Source organism: Triturus cristatus, chromosome 5_2, assembly GCF_964204655.1.
Source record: "Triturus cristatus chromosome 5_2, aTriCri1.1, whole genome shotgun sequence".
NCBI classification, from domain to species: domain Eukaryota; kingdom Metazoa; phylum Chordata; class Amphibia; order Caudata; family Salamandridae; genus Triturus; species Triturus cristatus.
Window position 1 is genome coordinate 349863549 of NC_140588.1, and position 19793 is coordinate 349883341.

Consider the following 19793-nt stretch of genomic DNA (forward strand, 5'->3'; position numbering starts at 1 on the left):
GCATGAGACAATGACAGTCGCCTCACCCAACAATCCCTGACAATAAGGCATTGCAAAACTGAGTACATCAGGATGGGTTATCCATGTTCCCCATGAGAAGTACCAAGCAAATAGATCACTAAAAAATGAAAAAAGGTTGTAAGGATAAAAGCCTTGATGTTGGAGTCCTTGTGAAATGTTAACAATAGTGAAATGCAAAGCTATTAAATCCCAAGCATTCGTTTTATAATATAGTTTAGTATAACTCAAGGGGTAACAGCTCTCTGCTGGCAAAGAAGATGTGATTTATCCGATCAAGGAACTGTTGAGAGAGAACATCCCCACTCCTCAATCTGGAGTACAAAAGGCTAGACAAATACGGGCATGGAAGGCCATATCCTTTTGATAAGGTTTATAACAACATCAAAGAAAGCCCTGTGGTGTTCAGACCCTGCTGTTCTGTGGATGGGACATTTTTCTTTAATATCTCTTTGATTGGTGTTTCCCTATCACAAGAGGATCGGATAGATCTCTGATAATCAATAAACCCTAAAACGAATCTGACTTCTCTGTTTATCATAGGTATGGCTATGTTTTGTATGGCTGCAGTTGTATCTTGTTGTGGCTTTTTTGTCCATTTACTAAAAATCTAACTTTAGGGGTAGCTAGAACTTTGGCAGGATTGACAGTGAAGCCTTCCTGTCCTATGGCAGTGAGGATGGGTCTAAGAATTTTCACAGCATATTTCTTCATTCGCTTAAAGACTATGATATCATCCAGGAATTAAGAAATTTAAGCATTATATGTTTGTAACAGGTGATCCATAAAATATTGAAATGGGTGTTGGCCTCCATGGAGTCCAAAAGGAAGAACCTTAATCTGGTAAAGCCCTTTGGGTATTCTAACGAGGGTTTTGTATTAGCCTGATTGTTTGAAGAGCAGCTACAAATACTTCTAGTGAGGGTTCCTCCTAGTTTCTCAATAAACTCATACATCCCAACCACGAGGTAGGTGTAAAATCTGGATTATTTTTTTACATACCTGAAGTCAATGCAAAATCGTATGGTGCCATTCTGCTCTGTGAACAGTATTATAGCTGAGGATCATTCAGTGTTAAAAGGCTGAGCAACGTCTAAGAAAAACATAGTGGCGATCTCATGGGCCATGGTTTCTCTTTGTTCTCCTGGGATGCGATATGGATGAAGTCTCACAAACTTACACAGGTTAGTGTTGAGTTTGATTGCTCTTCCCAACAGAGTGGAAAAGACAAGGCCAACATGGTGCATTGGCATCCAGAGGTCACCTTTTTCAGGCTTCTTTGCAGTGGATTTGTTTGAGTTCTTGCAATGTTCCTGGAGTTCTTAAATCAATTGGAATCAATAGAAGATGATAGCTCCTGTCTCATACCTACCAAGCCATGCTGTAGGGTTTTTCCACAAATTGATGTGGTGTTCCTCTACTGTAGGTTTGTGAGTTAGCTGGGAGATTTTGTATGTGACAGGTCCCATATCTTCAAATTACTCTGTAGGTTCCATGGAATATGGCAAGACTTATTTTAGTGCACCGTTGGCTGTTTCAGCTATGCCATTCAACTTTGGATAGAGTAGGTGCAAGAACAGCAAACTAACTATAAGAGCATCAGCAAAAGCTGTTTCTGCAAATGCTGGACTATCAGCTGAATGGAAGGCCTTACATTTTCCCGTTTCTATAAGGCACTGCCAGTCTTCAATGACCCACATGAAAATAGAACATGAATTGACCACAACCAGAGCATAATTGTATTGCCTGACAGGCGGCAGTGGCCCAATATTGTTGAGATAAACAGTTTCAAAGTTTCCTTTGTGAAAGGAGTGGAAATGGGCCTAGTAGCTGTAAAAGACTTTATAAGTTGACAGAAGGTGAACGCTTGAACATATTTTCTAATAGGTTTGGGAAAGCATATGTCTTCCAATATTCCTGCTTTAGCAGAGATAATCTCACACTGATACCTGCCTAGGGAGCCAAGCAATAAGAAGCTGCTTTGATTAGTTTGATACTGATGCACTCACTCCATATTTGCCTGTGCCCATTGCCAGGGTGGTGGTTCCTGTTAGGAGTGGCACAAAGGGCAAAAAAAAGATGTACTGGAATGTAGCTCAAGAGTAGTTGGCAGTGGCAGAGATTAATTCAAGAATTTTTCCCTTCAGATTTATGTTTTCCCCCCAGTTCAATGCTCCAAGTTCGACGGGTATGTCAAAATGTGGGTCCTGTGCTCACTGTGCTATAATAATAAAACTGCTTCTCGCTTATGAGATCCAATAAACCAAATGATTCTGGGATTGCTTGTTTTCCCTGCAGAGGGAACCTGGCTTTCTAATTGGAGCTAGACTGTTCCTATAGGAGCAGGACCTTTCCTGATTTGCATGAGATTGTCTCTTCTCTGGGGTGGCATAAGGGGCCAAAAAAGTTATAGATTGGAATTCAGCCCAGAGTAATTACCAGTGGTTGAGAATAATTCAAGCATTCCATCCTTCACCTTTTTGCTTTCCTCGTCGTCAGGAATAGACACCATTGGTATCTTTTCTGAATGTGAATTGTAGAAATATCTAGCTTTCTGCATGGCCTTAAGCATAGCAAAGATGTCACATGTTAGAAATATGGTTATATGTCACATGTTAGAGGGCATGTAGGGTTCACACGTCAGAAATATTGATTGACGTGTATCACTTAAAAGGAGTAGTGGCTGCATAGACCAGATTCAACAGGATACGAGGAGGGCGATCAGTAACTTCATTCACTTTAGTAGTTCATTTCATATTGATGAAAATCTTTTCATTTGCCACAAAGCTAGGCAGGCAAAAGGTGTGCATAGAGAGACTATCTCTCTTAATGGATTTATTTGGCAACCAAAAACTTGTACGACTTGGGTGGTAAGACTTCAGCTAAGTCTTTCCAAGCCCACACTATGAGAGAGTTTGTGGCAACTCCACATTGTTGGGAGTAGTGCCTGTCCAGAAATTATCTTTAGCGGCTTCAGCACATTCTTTCATAAAAACTTGTCCTTGGACATAGACAGAAGAGTCCTCCCACTTCAGTAGAGTTCCTCACTAGTTTCATTTGGAGTAAGTCCTGATATTTGTAATCTTTTCTCCTGGAAGGATTCTTTGTGAGTAGTTTACGTAAGGATCTTCAGCTGCACCCTTCCACTAGAAGAATTACTTATTTACCTTTGGTAATGTTCTTTCTAATAGATTGTTCAGTTTCAATTCTGTTTGGCTTTTTATAACTTGGAGTTGCATTTTCCCAGACAAACAGGTCCCCAAAAACTCCATTGTCAATTTGATCAAAGCTTAGAGTTTTTGTATTTAAATGATCCTTCAAAGGCTTTACCTAATGCATTACCTATGCCTCATTATGGCAGAATCCAAACAATTGAATACTAATAGTGGTTGTCTTTCTTACTTAACTAGTTTGAGGTCCTTGCGAAAGGAGTTCCCGGACTTTCACGGGAGAGCAAAGACAAGAAATGTCACACCAAATCCATTTTCCTATCGGGTAAACCTGGAGCAAATGAGTGGGACACCACCCATTCTTTGTGCTAACATTGCTTTACTGAAGTAAGTTTTAGGATGGATACTTAATTTAGACAGAGCATTTTTTGCTTATAGCTTGAGGGGATATGGTCTGGATGTGATCGAGATTTTAGCTTTTGAACGAGACGGTATCAGTTCTAACTTAGCTTTTCTTAATTCATCAAATACGAGATTATTGACAAATCATTTCATCTATATTGTCTCTGCTCCTTTTCCTGTAATTTTAAATACTATGTAAACAGGCATTTGCAAAGCCTATAGATGTTGTGTTGGCTGTCCGACTTTTTGCTTTGCCAGTGCTTCTTTTGGTTTGTAAAACTTTGTTTTCACTAATCTAGAAAATAAAAATAAAAGAACATTGCTAAACGCAAAAAACATTTTTGGGCCTCAAAAAGCATACACCTCCAAAGGAGTCCCTGAATGAAACTATTTTGCTTTAGTATGTGCTCCTTGTGAAAGAGAAGAAAGCCATTACTCACAGTGGAGTTATCCAGTGGCTGAGTAGGCTAACACATTATCCCATGCTGTATATTGTAGCTAGCAGAAACAAGAATTGGCATAGCCAATTGGTCTCGCCTTTGGGACATTATAAGTGTGTAGCCATGCAACAGTTGATGTTGCACCAAGGATATTGTGCTGCATAATTAAATACTTATAAAGTCCCAAAGACAAGACCTATTGGCTATGTAAACTGTTACCATATCACACCCAAAGCCTGGATATCCCCTTCTTATGGGAAGCGAGAGATTGCTCTAGGGTGCTCAACTATTTAAATTCACTATACACAAATTAATCTAATGTGGACATCCTAAAAATATCGCACAAACCAACACGAGACAACCATGCAGGAAGTCTAAAAGTGCACCTAGGCGTAAACTTGCAATCTCCACACGCCCATCAAGTACACTTACAAAGAGGAACCAATTCTATACAATTCGGAATATTACTATCCCCCCCCCACCTTGAAATCCCATTCATAAAAAGACTCAAATAGAGTCTGTAAACACTGCCATCCCAGAACACATTCAAACAACCAGTCTTTGCTAAGGCTAACCCCCGTAATACACTTAGAGCTACTTCCACAAATTCTTGTTTTGGCTGCTAAGTTGTTTGAGATCTTTGGTGATCAGGCACTAAGGTCTTACATGGCCTATAGGAAGATTCTGAAAGAAATACACAATAATGCATATTCTTAATATGTTTTGTGCATGGATGCCGGTATATTTTCGAATTCAGTATATTTCCTATTTTAGCACACTGTATGTTTCTGGTACGGCCTCTTGATGCTGAGGTCCATCAGAGAATCAAACTAGGCCGTATACTTGCAGGAAGCGGCAAGGTAAATGCACCCCTCCTTTCCAACTACAGCACCCTGGCTCACAAGCAGGCCTTGTATAAATCTTTCACACCACTTGGCAACAGGTCAGACTAAAATGGAAATGTCTCAGTAATTATTTAAAGCTGCACACCGGCCAGGTGCACCGGAAATGCAAGGCACCCGAAATAGCATCAATCGCAGCTCCAGATTACAGCATCAGGAGTTAAACTGTGTCCTGTTTTACACAATGTGTGCAACTCCACATCAAGGCAATGAGCCCATAATCCTCTGCCCTGCATGAACATCAGCGCTGGTTCTCTTGAAATGCTGACCTCCGCACGCAGCACAAGGGGAGTGTGCGCCGGGGGAGACAAACATTTAAATAACAAGCTCTAAGAAACTTGAAGCGATCCTGGAGCTAGGGGAGGAGTCAAGAGCCATCATCACGCGATCAAGCAGCACTTGTGCTTGTGCTGGCGTCCACCTTGCGGGAGCGAGCAGCGGCGCGCGGACCATTTGTTTTCAATTAGCGCACGCGCCGCTGGTCACTCCCGCAAGCTGGATGCCAGCACAAGCACGAGTGCTTGAAAAAGAGCTGACCAATTTCTAAAGGTCATCTCCTGGTCAGCGCATGCGTGCTGCTTAGGCGAGACCTAAAAAATGTGAATGACAGATAAACAGGGCAACAGATGGAAAAGGGCTGGCTGAAAGCCCCTTTGAGTGAGTGAGTATAATATTTATATAATCTAATTTGAGTAAAACCAAACATTCTTAGCTAAGGCCAGGCCTAAAAATGTACTGGACTCCTTTTCTCCTTCTTTGTTTTCCTCATTTGTGCTCGTCTTATCTGTAATATGTTCCCAACTACCTGGGAATCTGAAGGGCGTAAGAGGTCAAGTTATTTTCTATTGTAACAGTGGCTGATTCAGATTATCAGCACCTTCAGGTGAAAGCATTTCTGTCACCAGGTAGATTCATTGAGGCATTCAGGCTGTTATTTTTAACCGGTCAATAGGGCATAAAATAGAGTTGCTTAACATGTTCTCTTCTGAGAACTAGACCCTTGCTTGTTTGAAGCAAATACCCCAAAAAGTACCAGAAGCAACATAAATGTTTTGCGTTTTACATCAAGATGACAACTTGTACTGCTTTTGCAAAGATGAAACGAACATTACTTTGTTACTGCATCTTGGGGCTTACTTCAGTCGTTGTCTGGATTATGAGGATTCCCTTTGGAATATCGGTGGTATATTCAGAGGCCTATTCTGGTGCAGCAATTAATGGCAAACTATTATCTATTTGCAGGAGATAACAATTAAGTGCACATTGATACTCTTATGTCTGTAGTCCTGGAGGTTACAACCCAATTTATTTGTTTAATGCTTTATTCCTTAGGCTTTGCTATGAATCTCTAACTGCCCTTGAAATTCCGAACGATATGTTGCAAACAATCCAAGATCTTATCTTGGATCTTCGAGTACGCTGCATCAAGGTTACCTTACAACACACTGCTGAAGGTAAGATTTTTATGCAAATGCTACAGTTTTCTAAATGGACTGTTCTCTGTCTTTATGATTTATTATTGCGATGAAATTGTTATTGAAATGACTTCTGAATTATTGTTACCCAAGAAGAATCGAAATACATTCCATGACTAGTGGTAGGGCATGCAGGAATAGTCTTATTCCCCCAAATCCAGTTTCCAACCAGATGTTGAACCCAAGTTGAAAATGTTTGGAACCCATATCAAATACCACCCAGGCCAGTAGTGTAACGAAACTTGAGGGGGCCCCCTGCACAGTACATGGAGCCCCACCCCACCCCTGGACCCAGTCAAGAGCCCTCAGGCTGGGGGCCAGCCGCCTGTACACAGTGCCAAAGGGGGCCCCCTGGAGTTTGGATGCCCCCTGCACCACAGGGGCTAATGTAATGCCACTGACCTAGGAATGCTGCAAACAGAATGTTAAAGCTAGGTAGTCACCCTCATAACTAATAACAGGCCCCCACATGGCTGCCTTCATATGTCTTTGTAGTGGGAGTGGGAGTGTAAAATCATCTAAATATTATGTGTCTGAAATAGCAGGAAAATGATTTTAATTCCTTCCAGGTCCCACTGCTTAATGTGTAAAAAAATAAATAAATAACTGCAAGTTACCAAGGTTTTTTCTCAAGAGTGTGCCTCTTGTGCTGCCAGGTACCAAAACTGCTTTGTCCCGATTCCACTTCTTGCTTCTTCTTCCCTGACCCTAAACCTACTGTCTCTTTATCTCACTGTTGTAGGCTCTTCTTTCCTCCCTGCTCTCTTCCATCGCTCACATTTTCCTGTCTTTCTCTTACTCCTTCTTTCCCTCTTTTCTTTCTGTTGCTCTCGGTCAAAGTCCCAGTTCCCAAAAGTGAGTGTTGTTGCCGCCCAGTGCCTGCAACCACTGGCTCAAATGAAGCACTGCAAGGCCCATATCCCCAAGGTTGAAATTGGTAGAAGACTGCATCTCTCTCTGTTGAAAGAAGCAGAGACCATATTATCTTCATGGCCATGGACAGTGCAGAGTTTGTTTTAGATAGGAGTTGAGCGATAAAGGCTAGTGGCTTCCATTAACTTTTGTAAGCTATAAGATCTGCAGGTTCACATCTGTATGAAGATCGTGTGAAGTTTTGCATGAGGTGTCAGGTCATTCTGCTCTCTTCAGCAAAACACTGGTGTACCTGATGCATCTTTTCTTGTAGGTTTAGGCATGTTGATGGGCTTACTGATTGATAGAGTGAAGATGACTACAGATGTTAATAGTCACTTCTGATTGATAATTCTAACTGCAGATTTCTCACCTTTAAAATATCTGCAGGTACCAGACTGGATCTAGAACATTATTCAGCATAGCCTCTGTTGACTCCATTCCACCCCAGTAGAGACGGCTGGAGCTGCATATAAGCATCATCCAAGCTCACTGACATCAATTATTTTCGGTCCACGTCTTTGTATGTGAATCCGGAGCCAACTCCTTACTTTTTCTTGTCAATTAATTAGTTTTTTTCCTGAAAGTCTTCTACAGTGTGCAAGGAAATATCCCTTCCTATGGCTGCTGGGTTTAAGCCTTATAGGGACTGTCACAAGTAGTGTGACAGAATACACTCAAAGTGTGTCTGTGGTGTTTGGGTATGGCCCACGACTCCTAGTCATGAGAAGTGTGCCCTTATGCACCTGAAGGCAATCAGGGATTGTGAACCCAAAATGTATGTCTCTGAACACTGTAGAAAATCATGTGAGCCCTGCTCTAGCTTGAAGTCAAGAGCACAGAACCGTTCTCATTCTTGAGGCCTCTCTCACGGCAGGTCTTCCTGAAATAAGCATAAGAAGTTTAACCAGGTCTCCTCCCACCCTTGCCACTCGCCTTCTGAGAAACCGTGAGGGTGTCGAGGTGCTCCTCAGGTTCACTCCTGGTCCTCTACAGAGGAGCCAATTTCCGCAGCTGATCCTGTTGCATCCCGAATTTCTAGGGCCATGAGCGATGCCTCAAAAGATTAAGGCATTCAAAGAAACCATGTTGCAAATCATTGAAATCTTGCTGGCTCCCTGATGTGTGCTTTTGGGTCCTATGGATCCCCTGGGGCCTTAAGTCGGTTTACTGCTGGTGGGTCCTCGCTAGACACAATCTATGCCTCCCAAACTCGCTTTGGGTTTAGCTTCATTTCCGGAGGCAACTCCACGGCCAGCACTGCTTGGATCCATGCTGGTTCCTGCCACGTTGACACTGGCCTAGATGCCACCGATGGATGCTGATCCCAACCTCCTGTCTGACTCCGAACTGAATCCCTCTCGACCTCGGCTGAGGTCATACCCTGAAACAGTTCTGACGCACCCTGCCCCACTGCATTCTGAGTCAAAACAGCATCTTTGCCTAGGAGCCAAACTCCAGCGCTTGAACAACTTTTCGGATCGGAGTCTGACGAAAGTCAACCAGCTTTGGTGATGACGCTAATGATGAGGATGAATTTCCCTCATATTATGATGACTACTTTTTCTGAATCTACAAGAGACCAGTTGATAGGACACTTCTTCTGACACAGAGTTGGGTTCTGCCCCTGGCTCTTCAATGGAAGAGATGGCTTTATTTACTTTAGTCATCAAACGAACAGCTGCCGTTTTAGACTTAGAATTTCCATCTTTTGAGGTGAAACCCAGCATCCTTACTGAAGTCTCACAGCCTGGGCAGACCTCTTAATTTAACGAAGTAATGACTGACACTCTCCAGGGTACTTGAGCTAAAGCTTGTTCCTCTCCAACTGTAAACAAGCAGGTAGCATGACAGCACAGATCTGTTCCAGGTAACCATGCCTTCCTGACGCAGCACCCTACTCCTGAGAGCCTGGTAGTTCAGGTATCTACTAGCAGGGTAATCCCAATTTGTTTTTTACAACCTCTCCAGACAGAGAATCAAGGGGAATTGAGGCACTCTGGAAACTGATGTTCTCCTCAGTTAGCCTCGACATTTGACCACTTTGCGCCAGCTGCTTGCTGGCTAGTAACTCCCAAGCATTATGGCACAAGGTTGTGGAGATTTTTGCCAGCACTCCCAGAGGAATTGTGTGCTAACCTGGCGCAAACTATAAAGGATGGCCAACACACAGCCTAATCCATTATTACATCAGGACTGGACAATACGGACTGCTTCGACAGATCAGTCAGTACTGGCGCTCAGACTCCACACATGGATGAGATTCAAGGGCTTCTCAGGCGACGTACACTCATGGAAATGCCTTTCAACGGGTTTTGCTTTTTTGGTAAGAAGACCCATTCTGCACTAGAGCGTTGCAAAGAAAGCAGAGCCACAATGCACTCCCTGGGTCTTTCCACACTCACCAGGCAGTATTTTCAACAGCTTCACCCTTTATGTAACATAACCATGAGCTTTGCTTACAGGCAACATCAAAATCCATCACTCCAGCAATAGTCATCCTCATCCGTTCGAGGTGGGCCGGAGATCCAGCCCTGCAGGAACAGTAAACCGTCCAGCCCCTCGCCCCTCCAGCAGCAGCCTCAAAGCAGATTAATTTGTCCCTAGAGGCACACAACCACACTGCAGGAGGCAAAATCAAGCCATTTTCTCCAGTGGTGTCAGGCCATAATATTCAACAGGTGGCTCCTGCAGATAATTCAACGGGCCACTGCATCTTCCACCCTCATCAGGGCAGCTTTCAAAGGACCACAGGCTGTTTTTTGGCAAAAGATGCCATAGCGAAAGTCCCGGCCTCAGAAAGCAGAAATGGTTGTCGCTCCTTTTATTTCCTATGCCAAAAAAGTCAGATGCCTTCGTCCTATTTTAGATCTGTAGCTTCTCGGTTTCTCCCTGTAGACGGACAAATTCAGGATGCTACGTTGGCCCAGGTTCTAGCTCCCTGGATCCAAAAGACTGGATGGTAGAACTGGACCACATTTTCCTTGTTCTGCTGGCCCACAGGAGTTATTTGTGGTTGAAGGTAGGCCAGGAGCATTTTCACTTTGCCATGCTCCCCTTCAGTCTCACCAGTGCTCCTCGGTTGTTCACGAAGGTGATGCCGGTGTTCACAGCATTTCTTTAAAGATTGGGTATACCAGTCTTCCCCTACCTCGATGACTGACTGTTGAAGGCAGGTTCACCAGAGTCATTTGTCGACTACTTCCATATGACGGTTCACTATCAACATGCTTAAGTCGCACCGGAATCCTTTACAGAGGCTTCCTTTCATCAGAGCTATCCTTGATCTGGTTACAAGGCCTTCTTTCTGGATCAGCGTGCCCGGGTATTCAGTCTGAGATCCAGGACCAAGGTTGAAACATTGGGATCACAGTGAGGGTGGCTCTGAGGTATCTTCGCCTATTAGCCTCCTGCATCCTACTAGTCGACCATGCCAGGTGACACATCAGGTATCTGCAGTGGGATCTGAAGTCTGAGTGGGTTGAGCATGAAGAGAACCTGCCAGATGTCATAAGGTTTCCAGGGAGGCTGCAAAAGTTCAGCAGAGATGGCTGTTTGGCTGCCGTTGGACCAGTGGCAGACTCTCTTCCCTCTCCCTGCCTTACTCACTTCTGGCGGTGGTGGCAAATGTGTCACTGCTGGTTTGGGGATATCATCTGGGATAGGTGGGAATCAAAGGACTCTGGTCTCCGGCGCAGACCCATTTCCGCATCAACTTGCTGAAGTTTTGGGACATTTGCTTTGTCAAAAGTCTTCCTGCCATCCATCAAGGAAAGGCTTGCTCAGGTCCTCACAGACAACACCACTGCCATGTGGGATTGAAGCAAACAGTGAGTATTGGGATCCTCGGCAATATGCTGGAGTCTTTGCACCTTTTGGAACTGGCTGGATTATCAGGCCATTTCCCTTATCGTGCACATCCTGGAGGACCAACTCAGCTGACGACGCCATGTGGATCGCAAATGGCAGTTAAACCTGGTGGTAGTGAAGGCCATCTACCAAAAATGGGGAGAACCCTGACTCGATCTCTTCACCACTACAGAGAATTGCCAATGTCAGCATTTTTGCATGCTATAATTTCCCACAAGACTCTCTCTTGGAGACTCATTCTGCCTAGATTGGAGCATGGACTTCTGTATGCCTTCCTGGTACTACTTCTAACACACCGAGTTCTGAAGATCATCAGAAACAACTGGGCCTATGCCATCCTGGTAGCTTCGGTTTGGGCCAGGAGAGTGGAGATTGAGAGGAGGCAGTTGACAGCATTTGATCTCCCTCCCGAAGTAGTGGATTCCCTCCTTTCGGTAGGCGTCCTTCTACAAACACAGTTTACGGTAGGACAAGTTTGTGCTTGGTTTGGCACCCGTAATCCAAACCCATTGCAGGCCAAACTGGTGGATCTATTGTTGTTTTTTGTCTTTGACCAAGCAAGGACCTGCAGTGGGCACTGTTAATTTATTTGTCTGGATGTTTGCATTTACCGGACTAACTGTCCTTCTTCAATTTGCCTGTTGTGATCTAATTTCTCAGTGAATTAACCCACGTGTTTCTTCCTAAACCCTTTGTTGATATCACAGTGGGACCGTAGGTTTGTCCTTACTTACCTTATGTGTACCCTTTTGAGCAGATGTAAAGCTATCCTCTAATTATCCTGAATCAGAAGATGGTCTTTCTCATTGCAATAACTTCAGCTCGTGGCATGAGTGAACTTGAAGCTCTTTCAGTCCAGCCTCCCTACACCACCTGCTTTCAGGACACATGGGGGCTGAGGACTAGAGTGGCCTTAATTCCACAGGTTGTGACTCACGTTCATGTTGGACTGGCCATCACACTTCCAACGTTCTTTATTCCACCTCACCTCCCTCTTCGAAAGAGGCTCCATTATATGGACTCCAAAATAGCACTGACCTTTCACATCCATCATACCAAAAACGATTGGGGGGGTGATCTGCTCTTTTTGGGGTTCTCTGGGGTACAGAAAACCAAGGCTGTACAGAAAAGAACTTTGTCCTGGCAGATAGCCCACTGCATTCGGATCTGCTATGCGGTCGCTAAGAAGCAGCCTCCAGGAGGATTAAGGACCTATTCCACTGGGGCCAAGACTGCTACCACTGCATTAGCATGTGGAGTGCCTGTCCTGGATATTTGTCAGGCCTCAATGCGAGCATCTATTCCCGAGGCATTACTGCCTTGGAAACCAGGCACGACGGGAAGGGCATTTTGGTCATTCGATCTTGCAGGACTTTTTGATCTGAGCCATTCGACTGACCCACCACCTGGGGTGGTACTGCTTTGTTATCTGTTCTTCAAGTGAGGAATCTGCGGTTGAAAGCTTTATTCTCTGCAGGTTGTGTGTACTCTGCTTTCTCCCAAAGTCCGTTTGGAAGCGCGCATTCAGCTCCATGCTCCAGGAGAGAAACATTATCCAAAAGCTAATGTTTGTCTTCTTGCACGGCACTGAACTGAGTGGGACAAAGGTGGTAGAGGCGTCGGACTTCTGATGGGAGAAAGCTCTTCCCAATACCACCCAGAGGTTTGCGAGGGCTGTAGCAGGGGCTCAGCTGGGGGCTTGCGTGGACTGGAACTGTTGGCTCTTTCTAATGCCTCCTGCTCTGCAATTTGTCATTTGGGTTAAGCCAGTTATTTAAAAGAAACACATTGGACAGGCATAGAAACAGAAGGATTAAAGGTACGTAGCAAACTGATCAGAATGACCGAAATTACAAATTTATACTGCCAGTAATCACTATTTGTAAAATGTTCATGTCAGTAATGGAGAATATTACTGAAAGCTAGAAATTACCAATTTATTCAAATCACCGCCACTAGGTACATGCACTTTACCATAACCCGGACATCTCAGTGGGGAAACACGTGTTGCACACTGTTAACAAAATAAATATGCATTAGCAAAACCAATGGGACCTATTGGCATTTACCAGTAACTTTTAGCGATGCTGTACAGCATTCCTGATGCACTTTGTGGTTTTTCGTTTTCTTTATTTTTAACTAATGGGACCTGCCAAGCAAAATCGGAAGTCATCAGGAAACTATATTATATAGTTTGTACTCTTTATTCGCTTTTCCCTTGGCTGTGATTACAGTGATTGCTGATGCATCAATGGTTAAATTGAAAACCAAAGAAAATAACCTAAATGGCGAGATGTTTCCCTCAAACGCACAAAAGCAGGAGTTTATTTAAATATTCACATTGTCAACTTCTGCCATGTTATAGAAAAGACTTTCAGCCATTCCTGCTTGTTGAGCCAAGAGCGCCAATGATGTTGCAGATTGTAGGTCGGTAGTTCTGACTGCCAAAGTAAAACTACAAGTCCCATCATTCTTTAAGCTGTTGGCTAAAAAAAACTAGGTCTGGTTAAGTCACTCAATGAATGGGGCTGTTTGACACCTTTTGTTGCCATATCCTTTCCATCTCCTTGATTCCACAGATCAGGCCATCATGCTAGGAAACATAAAAAACACATTTATTAATATTTGGGGTACGAGTCACTCTATGGTGCTCATCTGCAGTACCACTAAAATAGAAAACAGACGTGTCGTAAATGAATCATAACCAAAACAAAGGGGATATACAGAATGGGAAATAACATGGGCCAGGGAGAGTGAAATAAGAAAAGCTTAAAAAGCGTTTTCTACAATATATATTTTGTATTTCAGAAGACTGTAGGTGTCTTCATCACTGTAAGGAGCATGCCATATCTCATAATGACAATTTGTGAGCTTTTTGATTGGCTGGCAAAACAGTGAACTGCACTTGCATCACTAACAAAAATATGGCGGTGAGCACTCTGCTTGCTCCCTGCTGCAGTCTCTGAGTTGTGGTCAGAACTCCTATCAAGCCACCTGCTTTTAACTTGGTATATTCCAGAAATTGTGAAAAACAATGACCTTATTTAAACAGCTTCTGTGCAGAATGTGCCTCGTTGTCATCCTGATTTCCATCTGTGCCAAGCTTTTCACACTATGGACATGTAGTGATGCATTTTAGAACAGAAAGTGGTTGATTCCATCTAGATATCCGCATGTACAGCTGTGGGTGATAATAGGAATGTTGGAGCACGTCCCATTCAAGGCCTTTAGGCAAAATGTGTTAAGTGTCACATGACAGTTTTTGGAAATGTTTGACAGTGTATGCCTTGGCATGCCGAAGCCTGGTCCCTTCTGGAGTTTAAGGCATACAGATTACGAGTCGGGATATGGGGAAACTTGACCATGAAACCTTAAGTTTTTTGGTACTTTTTTTAAAAAAACGTAACAGTTGGCGTCGCAGGTGGGCTCTCCAGAAGGATCTCGTGTGTACCAGTGTAAGACACCCTGCCACCTATGACAGCTGCTGAAAATGATTTGAAGGTCCTACTTTTTTTTTTTAAGTCATTGGCATTAAAAGAATCTTCGCTCTAACTGTTTGTGCTGACAGCAACCTTTGTTCACTGGCTCTATTTAGAGTTTTAAATACTGAGTGTGATAGCCAGCCTGCTACACTTGCTTGTATAATGAGTTGTTGCATGCCTTCAATGTACACAGCTTTGGCTGCAGTGCACAGAAATCCTTTATTGCTGCACTCAGAGGACAAATTAGAGGGAAGATTGGTTGAATGTATCCATCGGAAAAACAAGGTAAAACTCTTTTTGGTGGTTACTCTAATCACAAATTCCTCACCACCGTCCCACCTTCTCGTTCTGCGACATAACCTTTTTGCAATCCAAAAGGTCCTAAATAAGAGATCCGCACACTTAACACAGTTAATTGGTTTTTTAGCTCTGCTTTCGAGAGTGCGGAGAGTGTCATCAAAAAAACTGCAATCAGTGCACTTGGGTTGTGTTTATTTGCGGCTGCAGCTGTCACTTCCAGTCTGGAACAGAGTCGACGCTGAGCCACACAACGTAACCTATCAGCATTCTGGGGCTATGCTTAAAAATCCTGTGGACCCAGGCTTGAACCTGGGGTTATTCTAAAGATGAGAAATCTGCAGCTAGATTGAGTATCTACCAGAAAGAGTGATACTGAAGGTAAGTAACTTGTTCTTATATGTTGTAGCACTTTTAGGAGTGAATAAGCTAGGAACAAATTGCCCTATAGTTGGAGGTGAAGGCTGGTCTGGCAGGCTGGTTATTCTGACCAGAGATTGGGATGTGATTATTCAGGTTTTGTTTATTTGATTGATCTTAGAGTGTCAGGGAAGAGCAGTTCCTGATGCCAAGAAAAGGGAAGACTGCAACGAGACGTCCCTACCTTTTCACTGGTATTAGCTAACTAGTGTAGGAATTGTCGGTTCACTGCAGCTCACAACGTAGATGCGATTTGTGTTGCTACATTTAAGCTGGTGCCCACCCTTCTCCTCTGCAGCACTGTTCAGTATGTGGCTGAACCTGGCAACTTTTTGCTGCAAATCTCTGGGAGCTCAAAGGCAGAGGAACAGGTCAGAATATCAGACAGATAACCAGATACTTGAAAAAGCGTGTATCAGAAGCAGCAACAACTGAAATGGTACAAAAGCTGTTGGCCCAAACAGTTGTGTACCTCTGTCAGAATGTATTGTCATTTTAGAAGTATTGATGGGCCTCAGTTCCATATTGCTATTGATCTTGACTCAACACCACTTCCAAGTGCCACAGAGAGGACTGTTGGCTGGCTCAATCGCCTTTGGTGCCTAAGTGTCAAGCATACCAAATGGAAATAATTCGCTCCCAATTTTCCCCAAACCTTGCCACTAGAAAGATCATAAATATGTTAATAGGACTGTTGATCCATTAAAATACATGAAATAATTCAAATTAATTCAGTTATTCAACCAACTAACGAACAGGGTGCACCCGGAAGCACAGATTGTAGAGGAAAGTCAACATCATCAATCTCATGAATGCTAACCCTTTTACTTGAATTTTTAGCCAGTCTTTAAAAGATTCTGTTCTCATGCCTTATTGTCATCAGTTGGAAAAGCCCATGATCAAACAGGATTTTGCTGAATAGTTAGTCAACTTTAGTTGGCTGATGATTGAAGTTCTGCTATATTAGAGGGATTTATGTTGTGCAACGTCTGCCATTTCCGAATGAACCTTCAGGTTTTAGAATCCTGCCAGATAAGTTCTTTCTGCAGGTGGCTGATACCCTGCCTTCTGTGCCTCAGTATACAAGACCCAAGGTTGTCCACACTCTCTTAAGAAGACACATTTGCCTGTAAGTGTTACTTGGACCTCTGCTCACATCCTTTTGTGCCAACACTGAGTGAATTTGGCATCCGGTGTGGCAGAGAAGTAATGAAGAATCTGTCCTGCTAAAGAAAGTCAATATTTTGTGTATTGCCTTGTTACACATTTAAAACGGCAGTACTAACTGAGAGCCGGGAGTGAAAAAACATTACACTTCTTTGCACAGCTATATCCTTCAGCTCTGACCAGCATAAGCACCATTGTCGCCGTTCTCTCTCTTTCAGTGACCAAGTGTCTGACAGATGATACTTTGCTCTAGAGCTAGGCCTGCTGGCGATTTTTGCAGTTTGTGTGGGGTCTCAAAAAACTTGACTGAACTGGGATGAGATCATAAAGACCATTCCATTTGGGAATGTGCAGCTGGCATCCTGTTGACACCATTGGAAAGATAGTAGCAGGATGCAAACATTCAATATTACAGGAGAGGGCATTGTATTGTTTCATTGTATCATTTGCTTTTATATGAGGGAAAAGTCTTTAAAAACAGAGCTGCACGTTCCTGTAGTAAATCAGTTGGTCCTCCGTTTTCTTACCATGAACTGGTAAATGACTGAGTCACCTTCTATCTTTTGCTAAATTAACTGCTTTACATATATGGGCCATTTGGTAGTTTGTGATCTCCTTCCCTGCACTGCCCCAATTACCATTACCACAGATCAGAAGTGGCGATTTCATGAATCAAGTGAAAATCTCACTATTGAATTACTAATAATTGCGTATTTGTGGTTTGTCTGTCATTTAGAGAGATCGGAGTAACAGTTGAGAATGTGCTCATCTGTGAACCTGAAGTTTGTGCAGCATGAATCCTAGAGTAAAATTCTGATAGATACTTTATCTGCAGATTCCTCTCCTCATGAAAGGTGCCAGGTGTAATCTAGAAACTGCAACTGCTCTCCTTCTCTGTTGGGTGTAATCCAAAATCAGTTTATTAGGTCTCGCCTGGCGTTAGCAGCGCACATGTGCTACACTCACCATGCGAGGGCCTTTTGGAATCGATACAGTTTCGGAAGGGATTTTAAGCCCCGCCCTTGTTTTGAATTGGCACTCATTATCGTTTGTTAAACGCTGTTTGGGTTACCGCCTTGTCCACTTTTGGCCCCGCCCACCTGGACTGGCGACTGCCATGTTGTTAGAGTTTTCCCCGTTTTCATTGTTCTCCGGCTGCTTCCTATTTCCTTTCTTCTTTTTTCTTTTTTTCCCAGTTCTCCCATCAGTCGTGTTCTGCTGTCTTCCGGTTCTTCTTTCCTTTTTTACGTCTCCTACCAGCTATGGTATACACATGCTGACAGCCAGACAGTGAATATTTGGAGTGCTGTTTCTGTGTCCATCAATGGCACTCAGGGAACCAATGCTGAGAGCATCTGATAGTCACAGACAGACTTTGTAACACTGGCCGCGTGTCCGAGCACAGCGCGTGCCCGATGCTCTGATGCGGATCTCTCTACTGTGCACCGCACAAAGATGCATTTTTAAGTAGTTTGTTTTGTGTAAGCATGCATTTCTTACACTATACGCATGCGTATCAAAGAGCATACACATGAGCTCGGAGGACAGAAGAACTATCTGACGAAAAGCAGCATCTGTCATACCACTGATCAGCTTCCAGAGAGATTCAATTTTCCTCATTGATTTTACCACCAGCCAGGCTGTATTACTCTGTCCCTCTCCTCCACCCAATCACATTGTGCATTTTCTCTATGTGGCATCGCTGCTCCTGGGTAACCTCAAAGGGCAGGGCTTTCACTTCACGGTGGCCATTGCATATTTGAACAAGTATTTGCAATGCAATAGGTCTCGCATTTAGGCGAGTTTAAGCTATTGGCATTGTAAATGACAATGCCTTTTATTTATGTTTTAAAACCGAAAACAAAAATAAAAGGCATTGTCATTTGCAATGTCAATAGCTCAGACTCGCGTAAATGCGAGACCTATTGCATTACAGATGCTTGTTTTTATTTTTTATCCCTCGCCCTGGGATGTGGATCCGGATTTGTTGTCTTCTGAATTTTCAGTTGTTAAGTTTTACACGTGCTGAATATTTGGTACCCTCCAAAGCTTTCAGGCTTTTAAACGTTGCTACTCTTGTGTAAACCGACATCTATTTTTGACCCTTACAATATCTATATCTGGTGTCTTTCTCCTCGCCATGCTCTGTTTCCAGCTGCAGTGGAAGTTTACGCTCTGGCTCTCCCAGTAAGTCCTCCAAGCAGGCTTTTTCCAAGGAGAAGTCACGTAGACAGATCAGATGAGACCCTTCGATCTCTGGATTTCTTTTGAGATCCAGAGGTTGATTGGCCAGCCAGCGGCTGTGCTCCCAGACCTCTGCATCAGTCTCAGCGCTGGAGTTGATAGTTATTAAGCCAAGTGTGGTGCTCCTCGCTTTCATAGCCCCTAGCACAGACCTTGTGCACATTGCTGCTTTAACCCAGGCAGCACTGGCATTCCTTTTCTAGTGTTCTCCCACAGCTCCCTCTGGTGCACCTTTGGGTTCCAAGAATCCAATAGGTTCGCTGATGACTCCATGCTGTCAGATCCTAGCCCTGCTCCAGGCAGTGCCATTCTGGCAACTTTGAGCAACGCTTTTGTGCTGTCTTCTCCTCATTCTTTTTGCCTGTCCTTCTGCCTTCAGCAACTGTGTTGGTGTTGGCTCCGCCCTCAGAGCCACCGTCACCTTTTTCAGATAGTCTCAGGGTTTGATGATTTTCCAAAATCTCAGTCTCTTTATTATATCTAGATGAAAGACACAGCAGTGCCTAGAAGCAGCAGTCCATAGGCCCCTGCCCTGTTAATTAATGCTCTAATACAGTGAGACCTTTTTGGATCTGACTCAGATCCCTCTATGGCGCGCGTCTCCAATGAGTAGCTCTTGAGGTACTTGTATCTCTCCAGCTACTTGTAAGTAGCTCTCTATTGTGCGGCCAGGTGTACTAAATATGAAGCTTTTCCTTTGTTGAATTAATGTTTGCCAAAATTGAAAAGCGTGTATTTGAAACAAAAATAATGTATTTTCAGAATTCATAAGCTAATGTTTGGAGAAAAAGGGTTTAATTTCCAAAATATATTTAAAGCTGATATTTGAGTGATACAAATCAAATGGTTTTGCAAACACCATTACAAATATTAACAACTTTGTTCTAAGGGCACTGCAGCGATGTCTGTTATGTAGTACCCATATAGAGACATTGCTCATTTACAAAGCATGTTTTACATTACTGCTGGCAACCATGCCTGAAGCACGAAGGTG

General features: G+C 43.5%; 1 protein-coding gene across 6 annotated transcripts in view; it reads left to right on the top strand.

The window, feature by feature from the left end:
• Positions 1 to 19793, top strand: part of EXOC2 (exocyst complex component 2) — a 1204847-nt gene that overhangs the window by 671117 nt on the left and 513937 nt on the right. For all 6 annotated transcript variants that reach the window (XM_085607146.1, XM_085607144.1, XM_085607148.1 and 3 more), the window contains one exon: positions 6265 to 6386. In XM_085607146.1, the coding sequence (XP_085463272.1) occupies positions 6265 to 6386 (122 nt within the window). The remainder of the gene's footprint in view (positions 1 to 6264; positions 6387 to 19793) is intronic.